Source organism: Leopardus geoffroyi, chromosome A2 (genome assembly GCF_018350155.1).
Source record: "Leopardus geoffroyi isolate Oge1 chromosome A2, O.geoffroyi_Oge1_pat1.0, whole genome shotgun sequence".
NCBI lineage: Eukaryota > Metazoa > Chordata > Mammalia > Carnivora > Felidae > Leopardus > Leopardus geoffroyi.
In genome coordinates, this window is record NC_059331.1 from 121,798,475 (window position 1) to 121,820,408 (window position 21,934).

The 21,934-nt window shown below is 39.9% G+C and overlaps 1 protein-coding gene across 5 annotated transcripts in view; it reads left to right on the forward strand.

Moving 5' to 3' along the window:
- Nucleotides 1-21,934, forward strand: part of PLEKHA8 (pleckstrin homology domain containing A8) — a 62,751-nt gene that overhangs the window by 17,785 nt on the left and 23,032 nt on the right. For all 5 annotated transcript variants that reach the window (XR_006716401.1, XM_045495190.1, XM_045495192.1 and 2 more), the window contains exons 2-10: nucleotides 5,479-5,595; nucleotides 6,808-6,963; nucleotides 8,344-8,468; nucleotides 11,815-11,973; nucleotides 12,958-12,998; nucleotides 14,978-15,132; nucleotides 17,025-17,184; nucleotides 17,576-17,661; nucleotides 21,848-21,906. Coding sequence is in view for 4 of the 5 variants with exons in the window: in XM_045495190.1 (XP_045351146.1) it covers nucleotides 5,479-5,595; nucleotides 6,808-6,963; nucleotides 8,344-8,468; nucleotides 11,815-11,973; nucleotides 12,958-12,998; nucleotides 14,978-15,132; nucleotides 17,025-17,184; nucleotides 17,576-17,661; nucleotides 21,848-21,906 (1,058 nt within the window). In the remaining variant the exon portion in view is untranslated. The remainder of the gene's footprint in view (nucleotides 1-5,478; nucleotides 5,596-6,807; nucleotides 6,964-8,343; nucleotides 8,469-11,814; nucleotides 11,974-12,957; nucleotides 12,999-14,977; nucleotides 15,133-17,024; nucleotides 17,185-17,575; nucleotides 17,662-21,847; nucleotides 21,907-21,934) is intronic.

Below are 21,934 nucleotides of genomic sequence, written 5' to 3' on the forward strand. Positions count from 1 at the left end.
TAAGGTATAAGAACATGTCTAGAAACTGATTTTAAAGTGGTCGTTGTGAAATTAAAAAGGAAGAAACTATAGTATAAAGTTAACATGAGCTATGCTGTTTTAGATCCAAATATATGTACATTTTTTCAAGAAAACTATGCTCATTGGAAAAAATCCATATTGCTTGACATTAGTTGAGCTGAAAAAAGTGAATTTTGCAAACAGTTGCTGTCAATTAAGTATAGATTAAGTATAGAAAGACATTGCACTATATGAGAAAACAACAGGCTGGTAGCAGTTTTGGAATAATGATCTTCCAGTCTTTAATTTCTTTGAGTAATGTTATATTGTTTTTGAGTATAAATTTTATACTTCTTCTATTGAGTGTATTCCTAACTATCATTCTTTCCGATCTTACTGTAAAAGGAACTGTTTCCTTAATTTCACTTTCAGTTCATTGCAAATGTATAGAAATACAATTGATATCTGCATATGGCCTTCTATCCTGCAACGTTACTGAAGTTATTTATTCTAATTTTAATTGAACTCCTTAGGTTTTTGCTTTGATTTGTTTTGAAATATGTAAGAGCATGTCTGCAGATGAAGGTAGATTTGCTTCTTCTTTTCCAATCTGGATACCTTTTATTTCATTTTTTACCCTAATTGCCCTTGCTAGAACCTCCAATAAAATATTGAATAGAAACAGCGAGAGGAAGCATCCTTATGTTGTCTCAGGGGAAAAACCTCCAGTCGTTTGTCATTAAGTATGTTAATTGTGGGTTGTTGTTTTGTTGTTTGTTTTTACATGCTTTATCAGGGTGAAGAAGTTCCCTTCCATTCCGAGTTTGTTGAGAATTTTTATTGTGAAAGGATGTTATTACATTTTGTCAAATGCTTTTGCTTTTTCTACATTTAGTGAAGTTGATCATGTGATAGTTTGTAAATCTTTTATTTAGGAATAAATCCAATTTAGGCTTGAAGTTAAAAAAAAATGGATATTGGCTCACTTTTTGACTATGAAAAAGTTCTTATCTATGGGTATAATATGGTCTTATTGCGGTGTTCAAAACTGTCGCCTGGATTTGCTTCCTTTCCCTGCCTCCCTCAAGTCCTCCCACCTCCGTTCGCGCTTAGTGGGTGAATCACGTTTAGGTCCCGTGTGGTGGCAGAATGACTGCTGACAGCTCCAGGCAAACATCTTCAAGACCAGAGCAAAAAGAGGCAGTCTCCATTTCTTTCCATCTGTCTCCAGACCCAGCAGAAGTCTCAGGTTTATTTATCTCTGGTTGGGTCACTTGCCTGTCGTGGAGTGTATCATTGAGGACAGGGAACATGAAGCTCCATTTAAACCTGAATCACATGCCCCACATAGAGCCAGTCAGCCTCACCCAAACTACATGGATAGAGTGTGGAGGAGGAGAATTTCAGTAACAGAGGTGTTGAGGGTGGATGCCAGGTTGCCAAAAATAAATGTCCACTATACCTTTTATAGTGAAATAATCCAGGATAATGCAAAGTATGTGAAATTGGCATTTAAATACTTCTATTTCCCGACCCCATCCCTGGCAGAGGTAACTTATATAAGCTAAAACTTTTCTTTGCTCATTGAAATCTCTTGTCTAATCCCTGCAAGCAGAGAGTTTGGCTGACACCACATTCCATCTCCAACAGAGAATGGCCAAAAAAGGGGGGGATGGGAAAGTGGGGTTGGACCGGAAGATTAATCCAATGGTAATCTAAGGGAGCGGGGACTGGTTACACCCACAGTTTTCATCTGCTGTTTTATTACCTTGAATATTTGATCATTTCCAAGTGTATTAGCAAGGGTTCTTTAGAAAAACAGGTCCAATAGTATATACAATTGTATATGTATTATATACATATATGTATGTACTTGTAATATATGAAGGGATTTATTGTAAGAATTGGCTCATGCAGTTATGGAGACCGGTCCCGTGATCTGCTGTCAGTAGGCTGGAGAACCAAGAAAGCTGGTGATGCAATTCGATCTGAGTTCAAGGGCCTGAGAGTTAGGGAGATGGATGGTATTAAGTCCTGATCTGAGTCCACAGTCCCCAGGGCACCAGTGTCCCGGCGCAGGAGAAGGTGGATGTCTCATCAAGAAGAGAGCAAATTCTCCATTCCTCTGCCTTTTTGTTCTACTCAGGCCCTCAGTGGATTGGATGATACTCACCTGCATTGGTGAGGGGAGTCTTTACTCAGTCTACTGACTCAAATGCTAATCTCTGCCAGAGACACCCTCACAGACAAACTTAGAAATAGTGTTTTACCAGCTATCTGGGCATCCCTTAGACTATCAAGCTGAAACATCAATCAAAGTAACTGCAGATTAATTTAAAACAGGAAGTGGATTAATGGCCTCTTCATTCTTGCCGCTTTTCTCATACAGTTATTTCTGAGCTGTAACTGAGCTTTCTGGGAAATGGACCTCGTGAAAGAGCAGTGCCTCCCAGTCCTTCTCTGGACTGTCCATCGCTCTGCCGGTAAATTTCATATAATGGGACTGAGACTTTTGTGGTCTCTTAATGTGCCTTCTGAGATTCCAGTAACTTTATGATTTAAAGAAAAGGTTTTTTTGGTCATGGTTTTTATAGTTACAGACTACAGGATAAAATAACGATACATAGAACTTCCCCTAGTACAACTATAACTTCTAGGTAAATATAGAACATGTTACAGGGAAGGTGCTGTTTCAGTTGCTATTACAGTTCACCAGCAACTTTCAAAACCTAACTGCAGCTGTGCCCTGTGTGTGTGTGTGTGTGTGTGTGTGTGTTGAGGGACAGGAGGAGCTCTTTAACTTTTTTCAGATTACTATAAGCTAAACCTAGTTTAGTGCCACAGTTTTTCAATTTGTAGACATTATTCCACATTTCAGTAGCTGAAATCAGGAAGCAGAAGCAGTGCCGTGTCATTGATTAATGGCCAGTTATTTTTTTTTCTTGTGTTGAACAAAATAATGGTAAGTCTTAAAATTAATGGTGTGTGATGATTAATTTTTTTTATTATTATTTTTTTGATTTAAATCCAAGTTAGTTAACATACGATGTGATGACTAATTTTTTTTTTTTTTAATTTTTTTTTTCAACGTTTATTTATTTTTGGGACAGAGAGAGACAGAGCATGAACGGGGGAGGGGCAGAGAGAGAGGGAGACACAGAATCGGAAACAGGCTCCAGGCTCTGAGCCATCAGCCCAGAGCCTGACGCGGGGCTCGAACTCACGGACCGCGAGATCATGACCTGGCTGAAGTCGGACGCTTAACCGACTGCGCCACCCAGGCGCCCCGATGTGATGACTAATTTTATGTGTCAGTGTGCCTGGGCCATGAGGTGCCTGGCCATGTGGCTAAACATCTTTCTGGGTGTGTCTGTGAGCATGTTTCTAGACGAGATTGACATTTGAATTGGTGGACTGAGTATATTGCCTTCCCCAATATGAGTGGGTCTCATCTAATCAATCAATGACCTAAATAGAATAAAAAGGCCAAGAAAGAGGGAATTCCTCCTGCCTGAGCTGCAACATTGGTCTTTTCCTGCTTTCTGACCTGGATGGAACCACAGCTCTTCTTGGGTCTCAGGCCTCTTGGTTTGTGTGAATCAGTCATCGGACATCTGTACCTAAGCAGCCCCTAGGGCTCTGCTCAAAGCTTTTCCTGGCCTTCTCTCTGTCTGCCTCAGCGCCAGAAGAGCATCATAAGAAAAATGTATCCCTAAAGGGCTATAACATTTCAGAGAAAAAAATATGTGTATATCTGACTGAAGAGACTGACAAGGCTTATGCACAAATAGTCAGAGATGACATTTTAGAAAAAAGATCCAACTCAGGCAAAAGCCCAGAAGCAGGAAGATAGCAAATAATTTTGGTTGCCTAGAATATAAATTTGTAAGAGGACTAGATAAGATGTGTATTTCAACCAAATATGGTTTGTCCCCTGAAATTCTCCAAAGTAAAAGTTGTTAAGCCCTTGAATGTTTTAAGATTATTTCATTACAGTGGATCAATGCTAAGTAATAAGTCAAAGTTACCTTCTCCTAGGGCTCATACGCCCCCACACAGGCTTATTTGCACTCTGTAACTCTCTATGACGTTGAAAGGGCTGCAGGACACGGGTATAAGAGCACCTGGCCCTGGAGGCCCCAACAGACCAGGATCTGCCATTCCCTGCTGACAAAATCCAAAGACAGAGAGATGAGTAGTGGTGACACAAGAAAGGAATTTATTTCAGTGAGGCCCACACCGGGAAGACAGTGGACTGGTATCTCAAAGACTGTTTCCATAGTGCTGAAAATACTTGTGGGTTTATTATGTAAGGAAAATGTGGGGGAAGGGTCGGTGGGTACCAGTGCTGGGCAGTAAAGGTCAGGTCAGTCACTATCTTGGGGTCAATCGTGCAGGGTCTTGCTGGAGTCAGGGCAGTAGTTAATTGCTTGAGGGAGTAGTTTCAGTTCCCATCACTGGAGGCTTTGCCTGTGGGGTCTTTTGCCTGAGTTAAGAGAGATAAGCTGGAAAGAACTTAATCAGAAAGTACAGACTGAGCTCAAAATGGAGGTGGTTGAAGTCGTCTTTCAGAGCAATGTAATCTTTTGCCTTATTTCTAAGTTTGGGATAATTGTTCTTAACCAAAGGAGAGAAGAGCAAGTATATGAAAACGATAACGTTCATGGGGTGCCTGGGTGTTCAGTGGGTTAGGCATCCGACTTCGGCTCAGGTCATGATCTCGTGGTCCATGGATTCAAGCCCCCGCATTGGGCTGTGTGCTAACAGCTCAGAGCCTGAAGCCTGCTTGTGCTCTGCCTATATCTCTCTCAAAAATAAACACTAAAGCAAACAAATAAATAAAAAGAAAACGATAATGTTCAGGAAACAATAATCTTTTACCTTAAAAAAATTAAAAATCAGGGGCACCTGGTTGGTTCAGTCGGTTGAGTGTCTGACTTTGACTTCGGCTCAGGTCATGATCTCACAGTCCGTGGGTTCGAGCCCCATATCAGGCTCTGTGCTGACACCTCAGAGCCTGGAGCCTGCTTCGGATTCTGTGTCTCCCTCTCTCTCTGCCCTCCCCCACTCCCACTCTGTCTCTCTCTCTCTCTCTCTCTCTCTCTCTTTCAAAAATAAATATTAAAAGAAAATTAAAAATCAAAGATTACTAGTACTATATTAATGGAAAAAGGAATAAAAATCATCGGTAATCCTATTAACTATCATCAGAATCATCACTATATTCCTGGCCGTTGCAGACTTCTATACATTATGTGACTAAAAATATATGCCCCTATGGGTGTTTGTTTCTAATTTTAAAAATGAGATCACGCATACTGGTATTTTCTAACCTACTTCTTTCCCTTAGAGTTTCCCCTGGAATTTAAGCTCCTCGGAGCTGGGACCCAGCTTCCTTTATCAGGTCCCGCTCCTGTGTCCTGAGAGGCACCTCACATGTAGGCCATAATTGAGACCTGCTCTTGCTTCTGTTTTCAGGTTGGCAGCCTCGATGGTTCCTTCTCTGTGGGGGGATATTATCCTATTATGATTCTCCTGAAGATGCCTGGAAAGGTTGCAAAGGGAGCATCCAGATGGCGGTCTGTGAAATTCAAGGTGAGAAACCAAGGCATTTCTAAGTTTTCTTTTTCTTTCTGTCTCCCCCACAAAATAAAAAAAGGACTGGCCTCTGCGTGCCTTTCTCTGCTATTCCTGTAGTACAGAGATACATAGTGTTATGTCCCAAAAGAAAGCCTTACAAATAAGACCTAAAACTGCAGACAGTTCTTACAGGGAGGTTGTTTAAAAGGTATCAAAATAAATGAGAGCAGCGCGCTTCACCACACATCTAGTGCTCATTCTTGATTCACTTGCTCACCTGAAGCCAGGGACTCTTTGCAAAGTTTATGTAAGTCTTTTTACTGCAGCATCAAACACTTCTGTGTGTAAATCAGGACACACACACACACACCTTCTCACCACCACATTACATAAAACAAGCAAACGCATAAAGACCTGCAAATAGCCTTTACTTCTTGGTTTGGAGACATCTTGAGACATGCTGAGAAGATGAGGCTTCAAAACAGATTAGAAGGATATTTTGGGGTGAGGTAGGGAGTGAAGGAGAGTGTGGTTTGCTTATTTCTTCTCCTTAAGGTCTCCGAGGCAATTCTCACACTTTTGATCTAACTCGTGAAGGACAGTAGAAAAGGAAGAATAGTGTGTTCTTGATTGCTTTCCAATAAACCCAAGAAGGTACAGGGGCACACCCTTACTTATGGGTGTGCAAGCCTTTTTGGCCTCAGAGCAGCATACTTTACACGCACAAGCCAAAAGAGAGATTCTATCTCTATTCTGATAAGGAGAATTGAGTACTTCTTTTTTAGTCTTGGTGATACCTTGGAGCCAGCCAAGGTTTTTCCTTCTTATCAGCAGAGGCACCTAGAAAGAGATAAACAAACAGGGGAGGTGGTAAGGGCTGGCATCCCCCCTTGGAAGAAGCCTATAATGACTGGCACCAGTTGAGCTGAAGGAATTTGGGTAGGGTAGGGCACCAGATAGAGCTCTTCTAAGTTTCTTTTATCTTCAATTTGTTTTTCATGTTTGTTTATCCTTGAGAGAGAGAGAGAGAGGCAGAGCACGAATGGGGTAGGGACAGAGCAAGAGAGGAACACAGAATCCGAAGCAGGCTGTAGACTCTGAGCTGTCAGCACAGAGCCCGACGTGGGGTCAGATCATGACCTGAGCCAAAGTCGGACGCCTAACGGACCGAGCCACCCAGGCACCCTAGCTCTTCTAAGCTTCTGACCTCCCTCTGCCTGTTCTCAGTTCATTCTGTAGATAACACGCGCATGGACCTGATAATCCCTGGGGAGCAGTATTTCTACCTGAAGGCCAGAAGCGTGGCTGAGAGACAGCGGTGGCTGGTAGCCCTGGGGTCAGCCAAGGCTTGCCTAACAGACAGTAGGACCCAGAAGGAAAAAGGCAAGTATCGATTGTTCTGTGGTCTGGGAAGCTTGGGAATCACCCACTGGCATCTCTGGGTTCCCATATTTGTATCTTGCCTCTGACCACCTAGCCAGCTTTTTATATCCTGCAAATGCCATATACATCTGGAATTTAAACCACAGTCTGTATCTAACTCCTCTCTCTTGACATCTCATAGTAGAAAGAGTACAGGCGTTGGAGCCAGATACAGCTGGATTCAAATCATGGCTTTGTAGGTACTGGCCTTCGGCCTTGGCATAGGTCACTTAATCTCTCTGATTCTCAGCTTCCTCTTATTTTAAAAAGATGTAAAACTCTACATTAGAAGGATTGCCATAGGATTCATCATTATACGAAACTGTCTAGGACCCAATCTGGCACAGAGTTGACCTTTGGTAAAGAATAGCTGAGCCTTGGACCAGGGCACTTTCTGCAGGAGGACCCCACTTCCCCTCCCTTTCCCTGGGGTGGGATGGATACTCATTTCCGGGTTGCTGCTGCTTAATGCTCATTAACTTGACATCGTTGTCTCCTGAGAACCATGGCACAGCTTTCTATGTGGACTATGGGAAGAGTGCCTGAGCCCTAACCACCACCTTCCCAGCCCCCCACCCATATATATGCACCTAGAGAGATAGGCGGGAGATGAGGCCTCTTTCTCATGACAGGTGTGGCAGATGTGCTGGACTCTTCAAGTAGACACAGTAAAATGGGCTCTTCCTTGGTTGTTTTTTAATGCTAACTCAGGAGCAAATTCTAGACACCGTCAGCTTTGACTTGGATCAGGTTGTAATATGCAGCTTTTTCATGGGACAAAAAACAGAAGTGATAATGACTAGCTGAGCCCTCAGTGAGGGAGCAGCTGGAGCACTGTGCTAATGAGGTCTCAGCAGGTGCACAGAGGGTGTCATTAGCTTTGACAGGTGGCATGCTGAACCAGTTCTGTGAATTAACAAGCCATCTTATTAGTGGTAATTGCACGTTACAGAACAGTTTCCCAGTTTTGAGCACTGTTAGCAGGTAAATAGCTATGACCCCATTTTACAGATAGGGAAAACTATAGCAAATACCAAAATTCTGAACCATTGACTCTTTGCTCCCAGTTCTGACATTAAGGGATAAAAAGTATGCTGTGTCCTTCTTCCTGTACTGGTGATCATTCAGTACCTTGGCCCCCAAAATAATATAGATTACAAAAGACCAGAAATCTCTTTATTCTGTTTTTCTTGCCCTCATATCTTCACTCACATCTTATCTATAACCCATACCATAAACATCTGACTTTAGATATAGGCTATATATTCCACTCCATGGTATGCTAACTAGTAAATTGTTTATTTATCCTGATAATTACATTATTATCATTTTATTATTTAGAGTTTGCTGAAAACACTGAAAACTTGAAAACCAAAATGTCGGAACTAAGACTCTACTGTGACCTCCTTGTTCAGCAAGTAGATAAAACAAAAGAAGTGACTGCAATTGGTGTGTCCAGTTCTGAGGTAAAATATTACTTGTCTTAGCCACATGAAAAATAGTGCCAGATGTTGCTTACAGGTAATGCTTACTCTCACACAATCCCTGACTGTTTTGGAATTTACTATTTTTCTGGAGGAAAAAGTAACAAAATTCAAGAGAGAAGAAATGTGCATTTTTGGAATACCAAAAAATGCATTTCAGCTTATGGAGGCATATAGTTTTCCTTCACAGAATGAATTCAGGATTAATTGATACCCTTTGGAACCTTTAACATTCTGCTGGTGTACTAAAATATGCTTCTCCCCATTTGCATCACTTTTTAAAATACAGCCTTACCTGTCTAGCACAGCTACTTCGGTAGGTGTGGCTACTAACATGCCAGCATCATGTTTTTCAGTAATGTGTATCTGTCACCTTTGATAAGACTAACAAGATTTTATTTTATTATTTTATTTTACATAAGCTCTATACACAACATGGGGCTTGAACTCACGACCCGGAGATCAAGAGTTGCATGCTCTACGGACTAAGCTAGCCAGGCACCCCTGTAACAGGATTTTATTGGTGAAATAGTAATTGTTGCTTTAGTACAGACTAGTACTTTCAGAGATGGAGACACAGCTTTCTTTTCCATCCATTGTCAGTAAGGGTTGTGATTTTTAATGTTTATTAATAAAGCTGTCATTCATTCATCCTAAAAAATATATTAAAAGACCTGTCTGGTGTTGGGTATTGAATGGCTCACACTACCCCCAGAGGGTCTCTGTTCTACTCTCAGAGTAATTATAATCTAAACAGCAGTGCCTACAAAATGAAGAACCTGCAGATTCTAATTAATGGTTTTAGTAGAAGAATATTATGTTACTAGTGGTATGTGTGCTTTCAGTGTTTCTAAAGAAGGGTGATTTAACTCATTTTCATTCACTTCCTTTTGGGTTCTCCTATCCATTCAGCAACTGCCTGTTGTGTACCAGACGCTGTGCTGGGGGAGGGGAGGAGAGGGATACCAAAAGAACATTTCAGTCCTGCTCTTGGGGTGTTTATAGGTCAGAGCAGTGATTCTCAGCCCAGAGCAATTTTGCCCCGCGGGAGACATTTTTGGTTGTCACAACTGAAAGAGTGCTATTGGCATCCACCGTATAGAGGCTAGGGTGCTGCTTAACATCCTGCCGTGAGCAGGAGAGCTCTCCCCCTTCTTCCCCCACTACAAAAATGAGCCAGCCCCTCATGTCAGTCGTGCCAAGGTGGGGAAGCCCTCCTGATCTAATGGGGAGGGAAAATGTGAACATAACAAGTTTTAATTCAAGGGTGCCTTGGGAACTTGCTCATGAAACTATGGTTGTGATATTGTGATTTATAATAAAAAATATATATTTGGTCTTCATAAGAAGTACGTATTTGGCAGAGATCCTAAAACCCTTGAAATGTCCTGTGATGAGAATGATTAAGTTGTCTTTTGTTGTGTTGAGGAGACTTCTCTTAAAGTGCCTAAGCCAGAGGCCTGGTTGACCTAGGACCCAACCATGTGATTAGAGGGTTAGAACATTCAGACCCACTCACCCACCCCCACCCTCATCTCCTGGGAAGGAGGAGGGGCTGAAGATTGAGTTTAATCCCAAGTGGCCAATGATTTCATCAATATTCTCTGAAATGAAGTTTCCATAACCCCAAAAAAAGGGTCCAGAGAGCCCCTGAGTTGGTGAACACATGAAGGTTCAGTGAAAGTGATCAGAGAGCGTGGAAGTTCTGAGCCTGTTCCCAGGTGCCTTGCCCTATGCATCTGTTTCTGCGTTGTATCCTTTTCTAATAAACTGGCAATCTAGTGAGTAAAATGTTTCTCTGAGATCTGTAAGCAGCTCTAGCAAATTAATCAACTAAAAGGAGGGGTTTGGAACCTCCAGTCTGTAGCAGGTCAGTCAGAAGCACAGGGGACAAGCTGGACTTGACATTGGTGTCTGAAGTGAGGGTTGTGGAGCAGCCCTGCCGGACTGAGCCCTTACCCTGTGAAATCTGACACTTATCTTCAGGTAGATAGTGTCACAATTTAGTTGAATTGTAGACACCCAGCTGCTGTCAGAGGTTTGCTTGGTGGTATGAGAAAACCCATGCATTCATAATCAGTGTCAGAATCATAGTGGTCCACAACCAGTAAAATCACCTGCTAGCTTGTTAGAAATACAAAATTGAAGAAAATACAGAGGCTACTCTTAAAAGAGAAAAACTCAACTGAGTAAATTTCAAAAATCTTACTGACTTTATTTAGCAGTTCATGAATTGGGCAGCATCCCATCTAGCAGATAGAAAGGAGCTCTGAAAAGCTGTGCAGGGCTAGAGATTTTTATAGACCAAAGTGAGCAGGAACAAGGAAGTTCTACTGGACATTTGCTGACTAGTTAAAGCAGGGTTACTTTCCTCATGTAGAGCAAAGGGAAATCTTGGAGCTGGGTCAGGTACCTTGTGCTGATTGCTTGACCCTAGGCCTGCCTTGTCTAGGATAACCAAGCATGGAAACTCGGAGATTTTGAGTCGCTAATGTGAGGCTTAGCATGAGCGACTCCATCTTGGGCCCAATCTAGTTTCTTTTATTTATACCACTAAGATGTGTCTACTGTACTCTCTAGTTGGGGTATGACCTCAATTCCCTGAACAACTTACTAATACCAGTATTCAGAGGAAAAACACCCTGAGCAAGTAAAATAACTGGAAGAAAAATGATGTTCAAAAGAATTACAGTTGCTAAAACCTCTCAAACTCATCTGTACTGAAATCCAAAAACCTCATTTGACTGAGGGCTGATGGAGGGTGGGTGATGGGTATTGAAGAGGGCACCTTTTGGGATGAGCACTGAGTGTTGTATGGAAACCAATTTGACAATAAATTTCATATATTGAAAAAACAAAAACAAAAACCTCATTTGAAATAAACAATTTATGGTTTCTAATGCCTCTCTTCTAGAACCTCATTTTTACTCAATGGGAGACATTTCTCCATTGATTCCACAGTTCTTTAGTCTGTGTGATTCTGTTTCATGCCTGCCACCCCCTTACATAAGACCTGAGGGCTCTGTGCCCAGCACCTGGCACAGTTGCAGCATCTAATACTGTTGAACTGAAGAAATTTGTTGCCTTCATCTGGAATAGGGGGTGTGAGTGTTGAAGGGTCAGATTGAGGGTAAGGCTTGTCTATGGTTAGTAGATAAAGTGGACACACTCGTTATTTTTCTTTTGTAATTGATGTACGTATTTGTCCAGCAAAATAGGTGGGTACATTATTACTACACTGTGGATAAAAACCTCTAAGGACATTCCACAATTGGGCTCTTTCTTTTTTGGCAAGGTAAAGGAGTCTTCCACTCTCGTTGTTTCATAGGAGGGAATTGATGTGGGAACTTTGCTGAAATCAACCTGCAATACTTTTCTGAAGACTTTGGAAGAATGCATGCAGATCGCAAATGCAGCCTTCACCTCTGAACTGCTCTATCGCACTCCACCAGGTTCACCGCAGCTGGCCATGCTGAAGTCCAACAAGGTAAAGGCCAGCTCAGGTTGGCCGCAGGAGGGCATGAGGAAAAGTTAAAAATGATATAGTGAACAATGTTATCCATCCCCCTTTAGTGACTGAGAAAGACATTTTTTTAGTAGACTTCCCTTTATGTCCACTTACATATTTCGGTCCTCAGTCCCCCATGTCCATTCGTTTTGACAGTTTTACCACCTAAACCTCTGATGTAGCTAGCCTCTTATCAGCCTCCTTATCCAGTGAATCTTGCCAAGATTGGTGGTTGTCTTCTAACTAGTTGCTTTCACCCTGACCTTCCAGGCAGCCGATGGTATTTCCATTCATGCAGTATAAACTGGACCACTTTACCCTACACCACGCCATGCCTTCCTCATCGCCAAAGGTTAAAGTCAGAACTTAACCCCTTCTCACACCACCAGCCTCTTTGTCATTACCTGGCTGAACATACTAACAACATATATCCCCCCCGTGACATCTTTGCACCATTTCCCAGTGCCAAGAATCCTGTTCTTTCTCACTTACCTTTCCCTGGTTAGCACTTCCTCATCCTTCAAGATTGAATCTCTCCTTTCCTGAATCCGTAAGTTGGTCTAGGAGCTTCTCCTCTACGCATGCCCCTATTTTAGCGTTACTCTGTATTGAAACTACCTTAAGGGTAGGAGCCTCCATACTGTTTATACTTCTAGTATTTGAAACCGTGCTGCATCAGAATCTTAATTACAAGAAATCCAACCACCAAAAGTTTGGCTATGGTAATTAGATCCTTCAAAAGACCCATCTTCCTTTTCCTTAGAAATTTGGGTACACTTGTTTGAAAAAATACAGAGGACTGGTTGAGATCAATGACTCCCTTTGGGGAACAATCTAAAATTGTTCCTTTGAGTGGAGCAGTTATGTTATGGTCATATTTACCACTTTTATATGTGATAAGACTCTGAACATGCTCTGTTGGAAATTTAACACGAAGCTTTCATTTTTTTGCTTCTTTTAAAGATGAAACATCCTATTATACCGATTCATAACTCATTGGAAAGGTACAGTAACTCTTTTGTTTTTTTCTTCTTTCTAAAAATAAAAAAGTAATTTTTTATTGTTGGTTTAAAAGAAATAAAAATATGCTGATCATGATTTGAGGAGGTGCCAGAAAGAAACAGTATCTCATCTTCCACTTTGGGGTGAGCTTGAAGCCATGCAGATCTTACACTCAGCTCTGACTGCCCAGGGAGATGTCTGCATTCTCCCTCATCTGTGGATGAATCTGCCCTCCACATGTAGTAACTTTTCATCACTCTAGTGTGCCGAGGGTTGGAACCGCCTCTCGTGGAGGAGCCAGGCATTGACTTCAGTGTGCTTTTATCCAGAAAAGACAGTACGATTTTATGTTATTTAAAAATAAAAAGCTTAGGTAGCTTTACAAGTTGAATAAAAAACTTAATATCAAAATCTAAACTATTCCTCTAAATGATCCTTCGATTTTAGAAAAAAAGTACACATTTTCATAGTTGTGTTCTTATTATTTGGGGTCTTTATTCAGTTATTATTCTATATAAACATTCCTGTATTTTGACTTACTCCGTATATTTGTCCTTTCAAGTTATTACTTAACATTTCATCTCTTTGTATACTGTTGTTTGCTTTAGTACAAGGATTGTTCCAATTTGGTTACCATTTTTTTCTTGTTCTAGATATTTCTACTGGGAACATCTTTGTAGATTTTTTTGTGTCTGACATTTCCTTAATATACTCCTACATTTTTAATTGCTAAGTTGAAATATGGCATTTCTTTAAAAAATAAATACTTTTCCTGGAGTCAAATAGCTTAGCCCCTTTGTCTTTGTTTTTATTAGAAGGAAATATTTTTGTTCTTATTTGGCTAGATATAATCACTTACGATAAGGTATCATGGTTGTCCCTTTTTTTTTTTTTTTTTAATTTTTTTTTTTTTCAACGTTTATTTATTTTTGGGACAGAGAGAGACAGAGCATGAACGGGGGAGGGGCAGAGAGAGAGGGAGACACAGAATCGGAAACAGGCTCCAGGCTCTGAGCCATCAGCCCAGAGCCTGACGCGGGGCTCGAACTCACGGACCGCGAGATCGTGACCTGGCTGAAGTCGGACGCTTAACCGACTGTGCCACCCAGGCGCCCCCATGGTTGTCCCTTTAACAAAATCAGCTCTTCTACTTGCCTGTTAAACACTTTTCCTGTCACCCCAAAGAGCAGCCTATTCTCAGGATGTATCCTGTGTTCTCCTGCTTCTTTTCTGTCACACGTAACTTTTTAGGGAGTATTCTCCCCTGACCACAGCATGTAGCTTCTGGACAGTTAACTGGTAGGCAAACAGGTAGGAGTGGCCAGTGATTCTGAGAGCTGAAGAGAGAGAAAAAACTTCCCAGGGAGAAGCTGAGAAAAGCTAGAAAACTGTTAAATGTGTCCATGTAGAAAACTGATTGAAAACCAAAGAGCTGTCAATGACTGTTTCCTGTTGCCGGTGGGGAGCAGGAAGTTTGAATCCACTGAGGGTCCATGGAAAGCCAGGAACGGCTCTTTGATTTCAGACCTCCAGTTGGCAGACAGGCCTGCTTCCGTCACAGGCACATACCTGCCTTGGAGGCAGGAGGCTGAGACATTTGGCCGATTTAACAATAGTGGTTTCTTTTTTTTTTTTTTTTTTTAACGTTTATTTTATTTTTGAGACAGGGAGAGACAGCATGAACGGGGAAGGGTCAGAGAGAGAGGGAGACACAGAGTCTGAAACAGGCTCCAGGCTCTGAGCTGTCAGCATAAAGCCTGACGCGGGGTTCGAACTCACGGACCTCAAGATCATGACCTGAGCCGAAGTCGGATGCTTAACCGACTGAGCCACCCGGGCGCCCCAACAATAGTGGTTTCTAATCACTGTTAAAAGTAGTTGGTGCTTGTGAACCCTTCCTCTCTTTCAAGATCTACTTGTGCAGTCTATTTAAGACCAAATAATTGGACTTTTTGCCTTTTTTCCTTATAAAAAATTTCAGGCAAATGGAGTTAAACAATTGTGAAAATGGATCTTTACATATGGAAATCAATGATGATGAAGAAATCCTAATGAAAAATAAGAGCTTGTATTTGAAACCTGCAGAGATAGATTGCAGCATATCAAGTGAAGAAAATACAGACGATAATATAACAGGTAAAAATGAAAGTAAAGTCTGAAGCAAACCATTGAACAGTAGGATCTTGGGAGTTTGATTCTTTATCCATGATGTGACACTTGAGGCATTGGCCTCAAGACAAGTGCTAGGAGTGCCTAAGGCAGACATTAGCTGGATAACATAGGTCACTCCACAGTGTTGTGCCAGCCCATGTGACCCAGTGTTGAGAAGGCAGAATGAAGAGAATTTACCTATTCACAGTTCTGTGATGTTCGTGGGCTGCAGCGAGCAGCAGTGGGCAGCAGCTGTCTGTGCTGACTTTTGAGAGAATATGAGGATTTCACTGGCCCTCTACTCTAAGTCTCAAGATCCTTTGAACTTAAACTATGATGTCAGACTTAACAGAGTATAAAGTTATGGCAGTTCAGGTTGCTGTCCTCCTGGTTTCTGGTAAGGCCTGCGGATATCACCATTCACCAACCACCAGCAGGTTTTCACCCAGCCTTCTCTGTGTCCCTCGAGCCAGAGTCCTACACTTCAGGTCAGAGCTTGTAGTGATGCCGCCCTTTCAAATTTGCTAATTCCCTTGGCTCTAACCACTAAAACCAACTTCAGATCAGTCCAAGACAACTGTATTAGAGCTTTTGATTGTGTTGTAAGTGTTTAATAATTATTTTGAAAATAAAATTTTAAATAAGTTTCTTGCTCATCTCCCCGGAAATAACAAAGACCCTGTTTTTTTCCAGATGAGCTGGAGACTAAGAAGGAGGGAGGGTTTTCATAGCTAATAATCTGAGGCAAGCAATCCACACAGTGCTGATGTCTTATCCCTTGAGTAAATAATAAAGACAGGGGAATTTCTGTGGAAACAGTACTGTAATTTATTTGACCCAATAATTTTACTTCTAGGAATTTGTCTTCAGGGATAGTCAAGTTTAAGGACAAATATCTGTGGACGGGGATGTTCTTTATGACATTACAGTGATTTTCATTATTCATGGTAGTTATAAAGTCACTGCAGACACTGAGTTAGTAAATACTGAACCATTGCTCTTAGGGGAAATACAAAGTTAGGTTCCTGCAAACCCCTATTCACATTTTGGTCGTCGACTGATCAATGTGTATAACCTTGTTTTATGTGTGTTTCTGGTTAAAGACCTCTTACTGAATATGTATTGTTAATTCATTAACATTGAACCCATGGTCAGCAGTAGTATAATGGCAGTGCTTCATTCGTGCCTGAATGGAGCTCACCTAACACATGTATTTTCTCCATAAGGCCCGTCACAGCCTTCTTACACGTCAGAGCACGAGACAGCACTGCACTTGGGGGCACTTGCAAACAACAAAATCAATAACAGAACGCACAAAGCGTGACCCTGTATAAACACACGCGTATGGTGTGAGAACTGAAGCAAGAAGGCAGTTTGTCACCTTGGTTGACCTCAGCTGGGAACGTGTATATCAGGCAACTCAAATGTTTCACCAGTGTACACATGTCTACAAATGACTGCAAAAGTGCCACAAGCATTGGTTTTAGGATCACAGATAAGCTTTATCAAGAATACAAATTTGCAAATACAGAATACGCTAATAGTGAGGATCGACAGTATTTATAAACACTGAAATTTAAAAAACCACGTGCCATCCACGTGAGCTTAATGCAATATTATATGGTCATTAGAATGGTATTTTAAAAAGTATTGAATGATAATGAAAATATTCATGATAAACTGTTGAGTGAAAACAGTTTACAAACCTACATGTATTTAAACCCAAATTCGTGCATGTGTGTTGTGTGTGTGTATGTGTGTGTGTGTGTAGTATTTCACTGATTTTTATTTCTGTATATTACTCCGTGTTTTAGAAATATTCAACACTGAATGTGTGTTAAATTTTATAATAAATAATAAGTATCTCCTGTTCACAGTCCAAGGTGAGATCATGAAGGAAGAAGGAGAGGACGACCTGGGAAATCATGACAGCAGCTTGGCACAGCCTGGATCAGACTCCTCAAGTAGCTCTCCAGAATCCCACTGGGAAGAAGGCCAAGAAGTTATCCCGACTTTCTTTAGTACCATGAATACCAGGTATTGTGTACTTTCTAAAGCCACTGACAGTTGGACACCAGCTTCCCTTCTGGAAGTCAATCCTGGTGCTCCTTTCAGATGATGGCGTACTATCACAGAATAGAGGAGATGCTATACCACGTGTGTGCTTTTCTGTTTACCTGTCTGAACCAGCAGATGAGAAGGAATTGAATTGAGACTATACTCTGAACAAATTTTAGCTTGCTTTCATAGACTGTCTTTGGAAAATGATTTTATTGCACCATTTTATAATAGAAAAGCAATCACTGAAATCAAGCCAAATGACTTGCCCTACAGAGGGGCAGCTGTTTTCATGGCTACCTCTGAATTGCAGAGAGTGCTAATGTTGTATTTTCAATCTTTCCTCCTCTATATCACTCTGTATCATTAGCTTTAGTGACATTGAACTTCTGGAAGACAGTGGCATTCCCACAGAAGCATTCTTGGCATCATGTTATGCTGTGGTTCCAGTATTAGGTAAGGTTACTGCGTTTGTCTTGAATTCATTAGTCTCTGGAATCTGTCTCACTGCTGTTGTTTTGCAGAAGTATCCTGAACCGTATGTACAATGAAGTGACCCTTCTTAGCTATTTCTGCATGTCACCAGCCACGTACGTTAAAACTGTGTGACCTTAAGCGTTATTCCACGTTTCCGTTTTATTCCTGCTTGTGATTAAACATTGACCACAAAGTAGTATAAGGAAAAATAGGAATTTTGTATTCCAGAAATCATACTTAAAAGCAAGCAAGAGTGGAAGTAGTAGAGGAACAGACCTTCAAATCCATTGGTATAATGAAAAAAATTTTACCAGTTAAAACATTTTTTTCAAAGGCTTAAAAATTGTATGTATAAATTTAACTCCAAATTACATTTACTTTTTATATAGAGTCAGTAGAACCAGGAATCACTAACATGTTGAAATTTGCTTCATGACCTATTTAGCTGTGCATCTTTTTTAATTCACATTTTTAAATTTTGTGTATCTTTTTTTGAAATTGAGATGTAACTTACATAGAACTTAAGTGTTATGATTCAGTGATTTTTGACAAACACACCTACCCCTATGTAATCCATATCCCTATCAAGACTAGAATGTCTTCAGCACCCCAAGGCGACCATTTTATTGATTTCTGTCACCATAGATTAGTTTTGCTAATCTTTCCTAAAATCTCATGTAAGGGGAATCATTATCTACTCTTTTGGCTCTGTTTTTTTCTCTCAGTATAATGTTTTCATCCTTATTGTTACATGTATCAGTAGTTCATTCCCTTTTATTGCTGAATTGTATTCTATTAAATGAACATACCACAATTTGTTTATTTATTCTTCTATTGATGCACATTTGCGTAGTTTCTTGTTTGGAGCTATTATAAATTATATCACTCTGAATATTGTGTCTGTGAACATATTTTTTCATATCTTGAGTAAATACCCAGGAGTAGAATTGCTGATTCATTGGATTCATCTGGTTAACTTTATAAAAAGTGACTGCACAATTATACACTTCAAGCAGCAATGTAGGAGTATTCTGGTGGCTTCACATCTTCACAAACACTTGGTGGTATTGGAGTTTTTGGTTCTGGCTATTCCTGTGAGTGTTTAGGTATCCTTGTGGCTTTAATTTGTGTTGGGGAGGAAGAAGTTTATGCCCTTAACGTTCTTCTAGCTGGCCCAAGAATCAGATTGACATGAGACAGAATAACAGGAGAAAATCAAATGTAATTCCATACATACAGAAAATCCACACAGACATGAAATTTCAAAGACAGACAACATGAGACTTATATGACATCCTGACCTAAGGAAAGGGGCAGGGGTCTGGGGACAGGATACAAAACAGAGGAAGATCATTAGTCGGAAGGTGAAAGGAGATGGTTGGAAAACCAAGGCTGCGCTGTTATGCAGATAAGTTTCTTAAGTAAAGAGGAATCTGCTAATTGCTCTCTTCCTGGAACAGGCTTTTCCTTTCCAATGTAAATTTAGGCAGTCAAGGGGAAGGTAAAGAATTTTTTCTGAATCTGCTGGGTTTTGATTGCTTTTCACTCAAAATAATCTTCATGTTCCAAGTGGTCCATCTTGGTGTGGCCTGCCCTTGACCCCTACACTTCCCTGATGACTAACGATGTTGAACATTTTCTAATATAATTTATTGGCCTTTGCTATCTCCTTCGTTGTAAAGTCTTTTCCAATCTTTAATCCATTTTTAAAAGTTGGTTAATGTTCAGGGCTCCTGGGTGGCTCAGTGGTTAAGTGTCTGACTTCGGCTCAGGTTATGAATTCACGGTCTGTGAGTTCCAGCCTCACATCGGGTTGTGTGCTGAAAGCTCAGAGCCTGGAGCCTGCTTTGGATTCTGTGTCTCCCTTTCTCTCTGCCCCTCCCCTGCTCACGCTCTGTCTCTTTCTGTCTCAAAAATAAGTAAACGTTAAAAAAAAAAAATTTAAGTTGGCTAATGTTCTTCCTACCGAATTGTAAGGATTCATTATATATTCTCAAAAACATGTCATTGTAGACATATGTATTATGAGTATTTCCCCCCAGATTGTGGCTTGCCTATTTCTTTTCTTAATGTCTTTAAAGAGCAGCTTCTAACATTCATGAAATCCAATGTATCTGTTTTCTTTATATAGTGCTTTTGGTGTCTTAAGAAATCTTTGTTTATGGGGCACCTAGGTGGCTCAGTCGATAAAGTGTCTGACTTTGGTTCAGGTCATGATCTCACGGTTTGTGAGTTTGAATCCCACATTGGGCTCTGTGCTGACAGCTCAGAGCCTGGAGCCTGCTTCGGATTTTGTGTCTCCGTCTCTGTCTGCTCCTTCCCTGCTCATGCTCTCTCTCTCTTTCTCTCTCAAAGATAAATAAACATTAAAATTTTTTTTAAAAAAAGAAAGAAGTCTTTGTTCACATCCAAGGTCATGAAGATATTCTCTTGAGTTTTTTTATACCTTTTAGTTTTGATTTTATATTTACATTTATACATCTTGGACTTAGTTTTTGTATGGTGTGAGGTAAGGGTTGAGAGTCTTTTTTTTTTTCCCCCTTTGTGATATCTGGCTGTTCAAAAACCATTTCTTGAAAAAACATTATTTTCTCTTTTATATTATTTTGGCCACTTTGTTGAAAATCAGTGAACCTTTTAGGTGTGGGTCTGTTTCTGTACTGTCTTCTGTTCCAGTGGTCTATTTATTTTTTCTTATGCTAATACTTATATTGTCTTAATTACTTGCCTTTATATTAAAGCTTGAAATCAGATAATGTAAGTCTTCCAATTTTATTATTCTTTTTCAAGATTGTTTTGGCAATTCTAGGTCCTTTGCATGTCCATATAAATTTTAACTTTTCAATTTCTATTGAAAAGGATTTTGATTAAGATCATATTGAATCTGTAAACCAATTAGGAGGAAATTTACTTCTTAAATAACTTTGAGTCTTCTAATCTGGAAGCATGCTATTTCTCTCCATTTACTTAAGTCTTTATTTTCACAATGTTTTGTATAGTTTTTAGTGTAGGTGCCTTATACATTTTTGTTAAGAATAAATTTTAGAATTTCATGATTTTTGATGCCATTGTAAAAAGTATTTCATCTTCCAGCTGTTGATTGACAGCATACAGATACAGTTGACTTTTGTGTATTTTATAATATTTTATAATCATGAGTGAGTTAATTTTATAGAATACATCTTCAGTGTTTATTGAAGTTGTATCTTTTTTTCCTGTACTTTTGTTAATAATAGTGAATTACATTGTTTGGATGAATTTAAGTCTACTGTCTTACTATTTCTATCATCTTGCTGTTTATTTTCTATTTGTTCTATCTGTTCCTTGTTTCTTTTTATTCCCTTCTTAAATTCTAGCCAATCAATTAATTTTTTATTATTCTGTTTTGTTTCCTATTTTAGCTTTTTAGCTACCTATCTTTGTCCCTGCCTCTTCCCTTTTTCTTTCTTCCTTTCTTTCTTTCTTTTTTTTTTTTCTTGGATCAATCAGGTGCTTTTTAGAATTCCATTATTTTTTCTCTTCTGGCTTTTTTACCTCTACCCTTCGTTATTTTTTTAGCTGCTCCTGTCCCACAGAAATATTCGAACCACATACATGATTTTAAATTTTCTGGCAAACACATTAAAATAGTAAAACGAAACAAGTGAACTAATTTTTTAAACTAATTTTAGTATATTTTATATAATTTAGTATATCCAAAATATTATCTTAACTTGTAATCAATATAAAGAAATGGCTAATGAGATATTTTGCCTTCTTTTTTTGATACTGAGTCTTTGAAATCTAGTATTTTATGCTTCTGGTACATTTCAAGTTGGAATAGCTACATTGCAAGTGATAGGTGGCCACATATTTAGTGGCTGCCATATTGGACAATGCAGCTGTAAAGATTACAATATGCACTGTGAACATATAAGATTATCCTCACTTGACACTTACTTAGGACCTTATTATAGTTACCCCAGAATGGTGTGTAATAGAAAAAAGTGATGATAGTGTCCTAGAAGCCTTTGAAACTTATGTTTGGAAAATGATTTAAAAGCAAAAAAAAAAAAAAAAAAAAAAAAAATGGGGGGGAAAAACATGCTAAATTTTGTCACTGTAAAAAATACTTTCCACTTGAAATCGTTGCTTTTTTAAAGATGTTTTCAATCTTTTCTTCTAGACAAACTTGGCCCTACGGTGTTTGCTCCTGTTAAAATGGATCTTGTTGGAAATATTAAGGTGAGTGTACAAGCTTGTCTCTACAGAG